At 37.1% G+C, this 14,046-nt stretch overlaps 1 protein-coding gene across 4 annotated transcripts in view; it reads left to right on the top strand.

The window, feature by feature from the left end:
• Nucleotides 1-14,046, top strand: part of flt1 (fms related receptor tyrosine kinase 1) — a 155,038-nt gene that overhangs the window by 87,362 nt on the left and 53,630 nt on the right. For all 4 annotated transcript variants that reach the window (XR_010018734.1, XM_063054254.1, XM_063054252.1 and 1 more), the window contains 3 exons: nucleotides 6,366-6,680; nucleotides 10,149-10,295; nucleotides 11,474-11,605. Coding sequence is in view for 3 of the 4 variants with exons in the window: in XM_063054254.1 (XP_062910324.1) it covers nucleotides 6,366-6,680; nucleotides 10,149-10,295; nucleotides 11,474-11,605 (594 nt within the window). In the remaining variant the exon portion in view is untranslated. The remainder of the gene's footprint in view (nucleotides 1-6,365; nucleotides 6,681-10,148; nucleotides 10,296-11,473; nucleotides 11,606-14,046) is intronic.

Genomic DNA, 14,046 nt, shown 5'->3' with positions numbered 1-14,046 from the left:
ACTCCTGGAATAAACAAAAATCTTTTCTTAGCCTGGAGATCAGTTTGGGGGTCAGAGATGAATGTATAATTTTATATGGGAAGCATTTATTTCTGGATGTTTGAAAATACTACAAGAGATAAATTTGTAGAGACCTGGTAAAGGAAAGCTGGAATTTGACCTGTGGTTTCCAATGTACAATCCTTTGCACATCCCTATATACAATGAATAGTAGAGAACATGATTATGATTATCATAAATTAAAAGAAAAAGTATGTTTACGGGCAGTTAAGCTGAGATACTTTAAATTTTCCTTTTCACAACCATTGAGTTTCAATCTCTAATTACAAATAAATTAACTAATAGCCACTGCAGGTATAGTTCTGTTGTTCCTGTTCCAGCGAGCTTTTGAATAGAGTAATAAATGACATCCTTGTTAAGTACATCTTGGTATCACAGGTTAGGAGAAATGCCATGGGTACTTAGTAGTAGAATAACAAAAATATGGATAATATGGTTAAGAAGTGACTCATGAATCACTAATAATACTTAGATCACTCAGACAATGTAGTTAAAATGTATTAACAGGCACAAACACTCTGTATGTTAGATCTTTTCAGTGTGATTTTAGAATAATATTTTGTTCTCTCACTTTCATCAGTATATATATATAGAGAGTAAATGGTGGTTTCAGTAATCAGAAATGTTAGTCTATCAAGTAGAAAATAGTCATATTTGCTCCAATAAGCCGAAGAAAATTATGCCTTTTGTTTTAACGAACAAACCATTCAACTATGCCCATGCTGACCAGTGGTCATCCATCGTATACTTCCTACTTCCAGCACTTGGCCAGTAGTCTTCTGTGTCCTGATGATTCAAGTGCTTGTTTAGACAGCTCTTAAATGCTGTCATGATTCTATCTCCACCATCTCCAATAGTGTACTCATTATTCTCTGGTGAACAAGATTCCCTTCAAATGACATTTAAATTAATGAGCAAGGAAGTGTCAGCTGGAGCACATCTAAAGTATGATTTCTATTTTTGGTAAGAGGATTAGAAATGTGATATTTTGAAATGGTGTGAAGCAAGTAAGTGTTGGTGTGCAGAAGAATCTGTTTATGATAATGTGCAGGAAATACAAGCAGTTAGGAGGGTAAACAATATGTTGAACCTTATTCTTTACCTCACTTTTCCAAGATCTGATATAAGGTCATCAACCCAAAAAGTAAAATCTGTTTTTGTCTCCACAGTTGCCACATGAATTTCTGAGTGTCTCCAGCGTTTTCTGTTTCTATTTCAGATCTCCATCTTAGTTTCTTTATTTTCGTTTATTGCAGTGGACTTGAAAACCACATAAAAATTCCTAGTAGAGGTTTGTTTTTTCTAAGCGAGGAAGGATATAAGTGCAGACACAACAGACTGCAGTGGCTAGAACCTGGAGCACAAAACAAATTGCCGGAGGAATTTGACGGCTCAGGCAGCGTCTGCTGAAGGTTGTTTCAAAGTTTCAGGCTGAGACTCTTCATCTAGTTTGGATTAAGTGCCTTGGAAATAGGGTAGCAAAGATTTATCTAAGATTGAATTTATAAGGCTGAGTGGTCTTCTCTCTATTAAGTAGGCTAAGATTTTTTTAACCCACTAGAAATTAAAACAAATAAGTAATGTTATTGAAATGTACAAAATTCAGATGTAGATTGAGGGAATAGATGATGTAAAGCTACTTCTGACTGGAAGATTTGGAGCATGTATGCAAAACTGTCTGAGGGGATTTGCATGCCACTTTTTAAAATTCATAATTACCTGTTACAGCAACTTGTTCCTTAGAGCCTTTTCCCATTTGACGAGGCCTTATGGAGCAGAGGACTTTCATATCCTAATTAGTTGGTGTTACTCCAGAAGTGGTTCTGGATAAGGGTGTATCACCTCAGGGTAAGAATCAGCCAGTTAGCACTGTGATGAGGAGAATTTTGTTTTACTTGGAAGATAGGTTGGAATTTTCTTTTATAAGATGCTTAGTGGTTGAGAGTATTAATCGATTAATTGATAGATTTTTGAAAACGGGGCATTTGAAGATTGGCTAGATATAGACTTGAAGCAGAGATCAAATCTTGATCCTACTGAATAGTAGATTAGGTTTAAGCAATATTGTGATCTAGTTCAGTTCTTATTTTCCTTACATGTTTGTATTTCGGACAGTGTAGTAAAAAAATCAGTAAAAGTTCATTGTTGCTTTTGATCATTCTCCCTGGATTTCCTCTGAGCAGGGTTTGAGGGTTGATTCAAGTTCAGCTGCAAACTCAGTTGTAGCATGAGGACATACAGGTAGAATTTTCCGCTTCTGGCTCGTGGTGGAAGCAAATAGCAGGAAATGATGCATGTCAGTTTTCCTTCATTAAAATTTATGGGTGGAAAATCATAAGCTTGGCTTATGCAATTTCCCAATATGTGTTCCAGTATGTGCCAAGATCAGAGAAGTGGAAGTTCACCCCACCCAATCCACCGTTCAGATTCCAGGAGAATGGTCTAGTTGTAAAGACCTCTTGATGTCTAAAGCATCATAACTCAAAAAAAAAGTCAGGACTTTTGGGAAGGGAGGAGAAAAATATCAGAAAAAAACATGTGGGTTGCATGTATCTCTCCTTTACAGTGCTTTGAAGCTTGTAGTCGGGTGTGACCTACAATTTGCAGGGCATTTGAAAAAAAAACAATACATATTGGCTGAGATATAGGAAAGATTCCAAATCCTGCAACTATGTCCTCAATGTCTGCTGTTGATCATTCAGTTTCAAAGTGAGAGTTGCACACAAGAAGAAATTTGTATTTTCTGGTTTACAATCCTCTGTCTCTGCTGGCATACAGCATGACCATGGGTGTGTTAGTAATGACTATGGGTGAGACAGGAACAGGACTGCCTTATCTCTGAGATTTCCCAGTGTCACTAAATGCATTTTGTTTTCAGATTCCTGATGGTGCTCAGCAAAGATAAACAATATCTTCCATCAGGAAACCTGTGAGCTATTTTCAGAGGAAGTTTCAAATCACTTAAGTAAATAAATCCCCTTTAAATTATTTCAAAGTGCATTGGTTAGTTTGGGGGAAGAGTGTAAAAGTAGTAAGGGATGTGCTTTTCATCAAATTGTTTTTGATATCCTACACTGAGTGAATAGTAGATGTGCCATTTATATCAGCTTTATTCAAAATTTTGAGCAAACTGATTAATTTAGGATTATCTTCTGAGAGGTTTAAATTGCATTTCTGATTATCCTGAAAATAGTTTGGATTGTAGCCTATATATACTGATCATGATTAAAAATCCAGATAATTTGGTCCAGAGTACTTTGTTTGACTCAACTTGATTCTCATTACTTAAGTACATACCTGTACTTTTTATGTACATACGTGCCTTCAGTAGCATCATCATTTCATGATAAGTTGACATCGTCTAAAAATCTATCCAGTTCTTGCAATTTTTCATTATATGCTGATGGATGGGCAGCTTGTGAAAATGTATTGGAGTGAACACCTATAGGAAATGAGTAACCGTGTGCTTGAACTCCTATCATGTCTGCTACTAGAATGATGTGTACATTGTGCAACTCCTGTTTATATAGCTATTCCAAATTGCAACTAACCCCAATAAAAGCATTTTTGGTTCAGAATTAGAAGACTTTGCACTTGACCTTAAATCCTTTCACTCCTAAACAGATTGTACCAATACAAACTCCCAATTTTTACAAAAAATGATTAAGTTTTATATAGTTAGAGTTATAATACAGCCATATTCTGCAAAGAATATATTGCAAGTTTCAGTTAATTGATCATTTCTGCACAAATTCATTTGATTACGTTATATATTTTCTGTTTAAGATGAATTGCTGTTTAAGCAATTAAATGGCAGCAGTTGCTCAAATGTTAGTCATTTTTGGCTACTGGTTACAAAACTCCCAAGTAAGCACAATTCTGATCCAGTCATAGCATTTCTTGGGAAACCAGTAAAAAAAAATCAAGACTCAGTTGTAGCTGTATTATATTACTCTAGCATGTATCAACAACCTGCTTCATCTCTCTTTCTCCACTCCAGACATACATGCGTGTACACACAAATACACACGTACTCACACGCACGCACACACACACACAAGCACACACACATGAATGCACATGAACAAACATGCATACATAGACACGTAGAATTTAATGATCAGATCTTCAATCAAGAACACTTTTTTTCAATGAATTCTTATTACAGGATCCTGTGATTGATGTGAAATGAAAAACAGACAGACTCTACCCACTCTCCACTCCTCAACTACAACCAGCACCACCTCTCCTAACCCTCATTTACTCTAACTTCCTGAATGTTCTTTATTTCTTGTGATATAATTCTATACATGGACAAAGACAAAGAAAAACAGAATTGCCATTTTGATATCTTCTAACTGTTCTACCATTCTGAAAATCATGGCAGATCTTTTACCTCAGTATCACTTTCTTGCACTAAACACTCATCTCTTAATTTCCTTAACATTCACGATTTTGGTGAACTCTATCAGCAACTGAGCTTCACAACATACTTTAAATAAAAGAATCCAAAGATTAACTATTTTCTAGTTGATACACTATTTTTGTGTCTCAAGATCGATCCCTTATTTTGAACACCCCAAGCAAAGAAATACCAACCCTGCATCATATCCGTCGAGTCTGAAATGTTACTCATCCTTCTAAACTCAAGAGGGTATACATCCATTCTCATTAATCCCTTCTGACAGGACAAACTCCCTACTCTGGAAGCCAATTTGGTAAATCTTTCTTGCTTCTCTCCATTACAAGTTTATTCTTTTTCAGGTATGGATGCCAGATCTGTACACAGCATTCCAGGCACACACTCTGCACGACCTTTTACAATTTTAATCAGACATCTTCACACATACTCAAACCTTCTTACAGTAGAATCTAATATACTGTTTATCAGCATTTGGTCCAAATAAGTGGCACAGCAGAGTAGTGGTTAGCATAACACTTTACAGCACTAGCGAATGGGGTTCAATTCCCACCACTGTCTCTAAGGAGTTTGTGTGTTCTCCCTGCGACTGCATGGGTTTCATCCAGGTGCCCCTGTTTCCAAAGACGTACAGGTTAGTAAGTTGTGGGCATGCTACGTTAGTGATGGAAGCATGCGACACGTGCAGACTGCCCCCAACACATCCTTGGAATGTGTTGACCATTGATGCAAAACAGCACATGTTGTTGTGTGTTGCAATGTTTTGATGGACATTCGATTAATAAAGCTCATCTTTAAAATTCTTCAATAATTTCTCCAAGACATTTTTTTTACACTACTGCTAACTTCTGCACTATTTCTGAAAGCATTTTGTGCCTTCTTCTGGGAAGACAAGCCTAAAATATTTGTGATTTCTCTGTCATTTCCTTAAGCTCTGATGTGATATTTCCTTCTTAGCCTGTGAGGGATCCTTGTTAATTTTTGTCTTTTTTTTCCACATCTAAATGAATCTTTTAGTCTGTCTTTGTTTCTTGCTAGCCCACTCTTGTGTTTAATTTTCACTTTCTTTATCAATTTTTTGGTCTTTCAATGCTGAATTAAATCCTGTGATATCTGCCAAAGAGACAATTTTATATCTGATACTGTCCTGTTGCCACAAAACAAGAGATTTCACCGAGATATTGTATATTAATGATAATAAACTGGAATCTGATTCTCAATGCTTTTGCATGAGTTTATGTAAAGATCATTAGAATATTATAGAAAGGGAAACAGCTCAACTTGTTCCCATCTCTGCCTCTTTCCCTTGATTTACACACCTGACATCTGTGTACTTTGTAATAATATCATATGTAGCACTGGAGGCTACCTGATTAAATATATTTAAGATGCAGTTAGATCAAGAGTTCCCAACCTTTTTTATGCCACAGACCAGTACCATTATGCAAGGGGTCAGGCTGGGAACCCCTGAGTTAAATAGACTTTTTCATAACAGGGTATTAAGGATTATGGGGCAAATACAGGTAGGTGGAGCTGAATCCAGATCAGTCATGATCTTAATGAATGGTGAAACAGGCTGAACAGGCCAGATGACCTACTCCTGCTCCTATTTCTAATGTTCTTATGTTACCAATTAAATGAAAGACACTGATTGCTCAGGGCACTAAGGCCATTTGTCATTAGTCCAGTTGCTACATTGACTGATATTTGTTAGTTAAGGTCAAACTGAGGATCTTCAGGGATCTTCTGATTGCTATAATTCGCTGGTGCACTACAAGATGAATTAATCCATTAGTTAGCAAGGCAACGGCCTTATGACTTTGAATTGCTTTCAGTCACGTTGAAATTGAAAATATAAATGATCATACTTTTATTGTCTTATTAGATGTACACAACCAATTTGGATTTGAGATTGGCATAGGACATAACATGCTACCAACCGAAGGTGATGACCTCACATTTTACTGCCGAGCCAATAAGTTTCTATATTCAAACATTGCTTGCCGTCTTCTGAGTAAGGACAATCAGACCACATATAATATCGGCAGTATAAGTGACATTACCACCAAGGAGTATTCAATTGCTCTGAACTTTACCATTAAAAATGTGTCTCAGAATCAGTCCGGAACTTATGAATGCACAGCCAGAAACATTATCACTCAGGAGGAGGCAACTCAGAAGCAGGAGATTTATATTAGAGGTGAGTATTAGATTATGTAATGCCTTTACTGTAAGTGGGATATAAACTATATCAGAAGTTAAATACAGTTATAGAGTGATTATAAGCATTGGTTGCATGCCTTTTCCATGTTTTTTACTGAAAATGATTCTTGAACCCAAAAAACTTAAACATTATGCAAGAATATTCTGGAAACTTTCTTGTATTTTTGTACAACACAATTTAGTTCTAAGTCTGAACCTATGACTACACTTCAGTGGATTACTTACTGCACAATACTATTGCTGCAAATGGCCTGTCTTCAGTTATCCACAAATCTATTGCATCATGGAAATGGTAAAAGAGTCAGTACATTAAGTTATATATGCACACCTCATGGTTCAGATAATTTGGAATGTACCTAATGTAACTGAGAACAGTGTCAAATTCATGAAGGCTCTAACTGAATAATGGCCTTAGCAAAGATTTTGCCTAGCAATGACTGGAAATGGTTATCAAAATACAAAAGACAGTATGTTAATTGGACAATAGCTGTACCTTAATACAAAAGTTTAATTTTTTTAAAAATTGGAGAACTTGCTTATTATAAATGAAATGAGTACCATGAAGGTGGTACTAATGCCTTTGTTTTATGATTAAGAAAGATCACATATGGTATACTGATTTAGGATTTATTTGTTTGCTTGGTGATCCTAACAGAAGTTTTAAATTCATGATTTCCATCCATGTGATACATAAATGGTAAGTCTGTTATTATTTTTGAACCAGCAAATGTATGATAGGAACAAGACGAACAAAAATATGAATAGGACACTCAGCCCCGAGTATTTTTTCCAGTGGACATTCAGCCCTGAGCACTTTTCCAGTGGACATTCAGCCCTGAGCACTTTTCCAGTGGACATTCAGGCTTGAGCACTTTTTCCAGTGGACTTTCAGCTCTGAGTACTTTTTCCAGTGGACATTCAGCCCTGAGCACTTTTCCAGTGGACATTCAGGCTTGAGTACTTTTTCCAGTGGACATTCAGCTCTGAGTACTTTTTCCAGTGGACATTCAGCCCAGAGTACTTTTTCCAGTGGACATTCAGCTCTGAGTACTTTTTCCAGTGGACATTCAGCTCTGAGTAATTTTTCCAGTGGACATTCAGCCCTGAGCACTTTTCCAGTGGACATTCAGGCTTGAGCACTTTTTCCAGTAGTCAATAAGAAAATGGGTGATATTTTATCTCAGCACCACTTTCCTGCAAAAATGCCCCTTAATTCCTTGAATATTTAAAAACAATTGCTTATCATTTTGAAAATGAAACAACAGAACCTCCACAGTCCTTTTAAATGGAGAATTCCAGGGATTCAAAACCTGTTGGATAAAGAGGCTTTTTCTTATCTCAGTCATGATTGTTCAGCCTCAAGTTCTGAGTTTTATGATCCCTCACTCTAATAAAATGATTTAGTGGGTGTCAGTGTGTGGATTGGGTTTTTGTATGAGGTTCCAGCTTGTCTTTTTAGTAAAACAGAGTCTCCAAATATAATGCAAGCTTTTTGTGAAGCCTGGGACATAATGCTGCAGGATGCATCGCTACATATTTCCTTCAAAGTTGTTTGACCTTGGAATTCCCCTTATTTTCTTGTTCTGATGCTATGGTTGCCAAAAAAGCAAGATTCATTTGTAGAGGGGTGTGTTATTAGATGGCATCACTGAGAGCATCAGTGTGGAGTACTTTATATGAAGCATTAATGGTTCCTCCATTATCAAGGCGATGGAACGAAGTGTAGTCCGGTTCCCCCTTTGCTTCTCCAAGTCAGCAACCCAGCACACAGTGAAACATTGCTTGAAGAGCGTTTCATGCAGATGATGTTAGATATTAAGAACTAATTTAGAACAACTTACTCTTTCAAATTTACTTGCTGCTAAATAGATTCCCCCATCTACAACTCTTGGTTTCTGCATTGTCTGCATTTGTTTCCTCCTGTGAATTTTTGTTATTTTGCTAACGAATGCAGGCATTGCATCCGCTGTTAAGGATGTCTTCTGAAAAATGATTCAAGCATTGGTCAGTGTGTGTTTGTTTTATTAATGAAACAATGCCTGCAGTCTTCAGCAGAAAAGGATTTGAATAGCTGTTTCATATGTGTGTGTGGAGTAGCACTATGCCAGCTGGCTTCACGACAAGATGATTAGTATGTTATTCTATTTTGCATCAATTAAAGGAGGGGAGATTAATTAACAGATTGGCAATTAGTTGGCCCATGTTCAGTTCTGCATGATTTTTTATTATTACATGCAAGAAATCACGTCTCACTTATCTCTTTCATTGGCCATATCTGAACCACAATGTTTAAAATGTGGAGAAGAAAAACAAACTTTCCATGATTTGAGCAGTGTTGTGAATGAAAGCCTTCAAGGCACGTAGTAAAGCACATCCCGTAAAATATAGCTACTCATTTGTGGAACTGAACTGACGAAATCCAAATGGTTTCTCGTGCTTGTGAACTCCTGAGCGGACTTCCTCTTTGAAAAAGTGGCACAATGCCCTGAAACTGAACTTATCTTTCACATGGGAATTGCTTTTGTTGAGGGTAGAAAAGTAAACAATGGCACTTCCACCCCTGCTGGATACCAGGTTCACAGGGAATCTGTTCATTTAAGGAGAAACCAGTGGATAGTAATTATGGGAGTTTCTCAACTAAGAATAGGACATTTTTTAGTTGTGTTCCCAGTGTGACTATTTTAGGGTAAATGCTTCCAAGTAAATGGGTCCAAATGCTGCATTACAAATACTGCAAATGATAGTAATAGAAAGATGAAACTTCTGTGCCTTATTTTTCTTCTTATTTAGTTATGTTAGCTCTCAGCATATTTCTACAGGGGATATCAGCCTCTGGTACCTTGCCTAAGTAAACACATATTCTGATTATTGTCATTGCATTCTGTTGCTTGATAAAATTTATTTATTTAAAAACATTGGTTCTTGCTCTTCCTTGCGTACTCATTCAAAGTAAAAAATTGTACATAGACTATTGTGCCAAAGAACAGTTTTTTTAGTTCAGAAACTATAAAATTTCATCTACTCTTTCTCATTAAATTTATATGGTGAACATTTATTACTTATGTGTCTAATCGAAAGACTTCTCAAGCTGAAACCACTTCTCAGTCCTGATGAAGGGTCTTGGCCCGAAATGTCAGCTTTATATTTCTCTCCATAGATACTGCCTGACCTGCTGAGTTTCTCCGTGTTTTTCTGGATTTCCAGCATCTGCAGAATCTCCTGAGTTTATAATTGAAAGACTTGTCTGCTCTTATTTTAATTCCAAGTGTTGCATTTTATCACACGTAGCCCAAAGAAGTCAGGATGCAAGACACAATATCCTACTTTCCTTGTATTACTATGACATGTATGTTATAATTTTGTAGAAAAACTACTGTATACTGTATTATATGATGATCTCTAATTTGTAATTTTGATTCTGAGATTAGAATTTCTTTGATTTCAGCTCCGCAAGCCCCGTACTTGCTTCAAAACTTAAGTAACCAGGATGTGAACATCAGTAGTTCAATTACATTGGAATGTCGGGCAGAGGGAAGGCCGATGCCACATATCACGTGGTACAAAAACCATCAGAGGTTACACATGGAATCAGGTGCGACTTTGACAAGAAATGAACTTATCCATAAAATGAGCTTAAAATTACACCTGGTCAATAGAGTCTCAATGTTTTGTGCAATTACTTTGATCTGTTAAAGTGAATTTATCTGAACATTACTCTGAAGATTATCTTACGGCTCTATTATTTAAGTAGCAAACTTGGTATTTGTTGCTATAGAACATAGAACAGTAAGCCCAGAAACAGATCCTTTGGCCCATGATGTTGTGCTGAACTTAAAGAGGTCTACGTATGTAGAAAAACTAGCTTTCTGAGACATTACTAACATTTAGCAACATAGAGATGTAGACCGTATTGTGTAATTTTACAATGATAATTTTATTTCCACATACTATGGAGATTACTTTATGATTTTATTTCTAATTAAGTTAGAATAATAGAAGAATCATTCGTATACAAAAATGCAAAACACTTTAGGAAGAGAACTTCTCCCTTTGGTTCCCATACTGCAGCTCCTGGTGTCAGCTCTGCCATCAGGGGAAGGCATTAAGTAAACATTTGATATTTTCCCACAAGTGAGAGGAAATTGGTTACTGGGTCACCTCTGATTTCCAAAATTTCCGTTGACCAGCTGAAGTTTTTTACATATCTTATTCTTGCATTTGAAAGAATTGGGTTGAGAATCAAGAGAGAGGAGTGGATTGGAAAAAATATTTTAACTAACATATTTAAATATTTTGAATAGGTCCAGAAATTCAAACCTTCTCTGAATGAGCCATAACTTCTGATATTTTATTGAAACTATTTTAATGGCTTTCTATTATAATGTTCTTTTACATAAGTATAATAAACAAGTTTTTGTTTTAATTATATTGACCTGCAACCTCAATAAAAAGAGCAGCCTAAAATTTGATAGACTATAAATTTAATTTTCACCAATATATGAGTAAAACAAATTGAATCTAGTGCTATATTTAATTTCAGTATAATTTGCCCGATTTTGTTAAGTATAGACTAAACAGGAAGTCGTCTATTTTCCCAGTGAAGATTAGGCTTTTATCACAGTGTATCTGTATCATGCAAGGTGTCGTAATATTCGTTTGTTGTCTGGGTGTTCAACTTATTGCTGTAGTAAATGGGATCTGACTATAAACAAGATAAGGATGTGTGTGGAATGCATAGTTCTAATTCCTTCTCACATATTTTGTACAAAGGTATTAATCTGGGACAAGGAAGTAGAATATTAATTATTGAAAGAGTCAAAGAAGAGGATGAAGGTCTATATCAATGCCAAGCGTCAAACAGGAAAGGCTTTGTACAGACTTCAGCTTACATCACTGTTCGAGGTAACTTACAGAAAATTGAAGAAGGATATTAAAATCATTTTATGATGCACAAAGAAGTAATTGAAAGTTAGGATTCTTAATTTTAAATTTTGTTACTAGTCATGGAAATACAGTGGATTCCAGTTAATTGGAACAAATTGGATCAAGTACATTTTGGCTGCTCCAATTATCTGGTTTCTTGAAAATTTTCTTGAAATTCAAGGTATAAAAAAGACAAACTATTGTTTAACTGAGTTACAAATTATTTATTTAAACAAAATACAAATCAATTGAGAACACTACCAATATTACCACAGTACTGTACTATAAAACTGCGTATTCGTTCATCATGGTTATCGACAGAGGAATACATCTGGCGTATGCTGGCGTGTTCTTTTGATTGACTGTAAATAAACAAAAACAGCACAGACACCGAGTGTAGATAATGGACTGCCTTCCTTGCAACACACATAAAATGCTGGAGGAAATCGGCAGACCTGCTGCTGAGTTGGCCTGCTGAGTTCCTCCAGCATTTTGTGTGTGTTGCTTGGATTTCCAGCATCTGCAGATTTTCTCTTGTTTGCCTTCCTTGCCTTATGGCATGAAAGTAAGGCCCTCTGTTGGTTAGGGGTCAGCCATGGATGTTATGTCCCAGCTGTCTACATGATACGCAAGCCAGGGCAGTATGACATGAACAGAAAGCTATTAAGATCAGTTTTCCTTCTCCAAGATGAGCTGCCAACTATGGATGATACACCCATCTGCCCAAAGTGACTGGCTTTAAGGAGCCAGTAACCAGGCTTTGCTCCTTCTTCTAGCAGCAGAAACAGGTCCATCAGGCTTAGTAGCTAAGCCACACTTGAATGCCAGGAACTGCGCTTGGATATCAGAGGCTGTTTGAGACGCATGCCAATGGGAGCATTTAATAGGTAGTGAAAGCTTATTCCCACTACCACCCACGGCTATAACAGACTAAGTAATGTTGTATTCCAACAATAAATTTCCTGGCACCCTATGTAGTCACTAGCTCAGGTTCAGTCGTGTCATCCTCATCACTTTCCTTGTCTTCATATTCCATCCCCCACCTAGGTGTTTTGATACAATGCTTTTGACATTGCATACCCCAAATCTTCATTTTCATTGCAACATTCAATATGATTGTCAATACCTTAAAATTCTGCGTAGTTTCTAACCTGTTGAAGTAGTGAAATTGTTTAATTGTCACTCCCGGCTGTTTCTGGCATCTCCAAGCCTGAATGGTTTAAACCACAGTGAGCAAAACACTGAATTGTCAGGAACTGGAATTGTTCAAAACTGGAATTCAATTGTAAAGAAGGTGGGACTGAGGAAAACAGATTGGTTGAGGACTAACCAATCATGAGAGATAGACGATGGGGGTATATAGACCACCAGACTAGACATGCCTCGGCATCATCCCTGATGAAGATGGCAGAGTTTGTCATTGAAACGTTGGTTAGAATCAATGCCTGTACCTGGGTGGAAGCCCAAGAGGAGTTTAAGATTGAATTATTCTGCTATTGGTTACTGGAAAAGGTTGAAATTTAATTTTTCTGACGAAGGGTCTCGGCCTGAAACGTCGACTGCGCCTCTTCCTATAGATGCTGCTTGGCCTGCTGCGTTCACCAGCAACTTTGATGTATGTTGCGTTAATTTAATTGTTTTTTGATTTATTCAATTACTCAATTTTTTTTTGAAGATTCAAATTGAACATTGACACCAACACAGACTGAATGGATTATTTCACCTTAATTTCTATGCAACAGTGCTTTTAACTGGACATTGATATAGAAAGTCTTTTTAGTGTTTGATTGTTACAAATTTCTGCTTAAGGATCTTCACCACATGGAAGTGGCAAAGTTCACTCTGCACTTAATATCATTTCTCATACAAAGGCTAATTCTGGAAAATAAATCTAAACCTGGTATTTTTCCGACACCTCCCTCCCCTTTCTTGATCTCTGTGTCTCTATCGCTGGAGCAGCTTATTTACTGGTATCTTTTATAAACCCACTGATTCTCATAGCTACATGGACTATACCTCTTCCTACCTTGTTAGTTGTAAAAATGCCATCACCTTCTCTCAATTCCTCTGTCTCGCATCTGCCCTCTGGATGTGCTCCTTCTTCAAAGGTAGAGGCAACCCTCCCTCCACCATCAATGATGCCCTCTCCTGCATCTCTTCCATTTCACCCCATCCTCCCACCACCCTACCAGGATAGGGTTCCTCTTGTCCTCACATACCAACCCACAAGCCTCCAGCATATAGTTCTGTGTAACTTCCACCATCTCCAACAGGGTCCCACCACCAAACACATTTTTCCATCCCTTCCACTTTCTACTTTCCCCACAGATCACTCCCTATGCGACTCCCTTGTCCACTTGTCCCTCCCACTGATCTCCCTTCTGGCACTTATCCTTGCAAGTGGAACAAGTGCTACACCA

Source organism: Mobula hypostoma, chromosome 7 (assembly GCF_963921235.1).
Source record: "Mobula hypostoma chromosome 7, sMobHyp1.1, whole genome shotgun sequence".
Taxonomy (NCBI): Eukaryota; Metazoa; Chordata; class Chondrichthyes; order Myliobatiformes; family Myliobatidae; genus Mobula; species Mobula hypostoma.
This window is presented reverse-complemented; position numbering and strand designations above follow the sequence as displayed.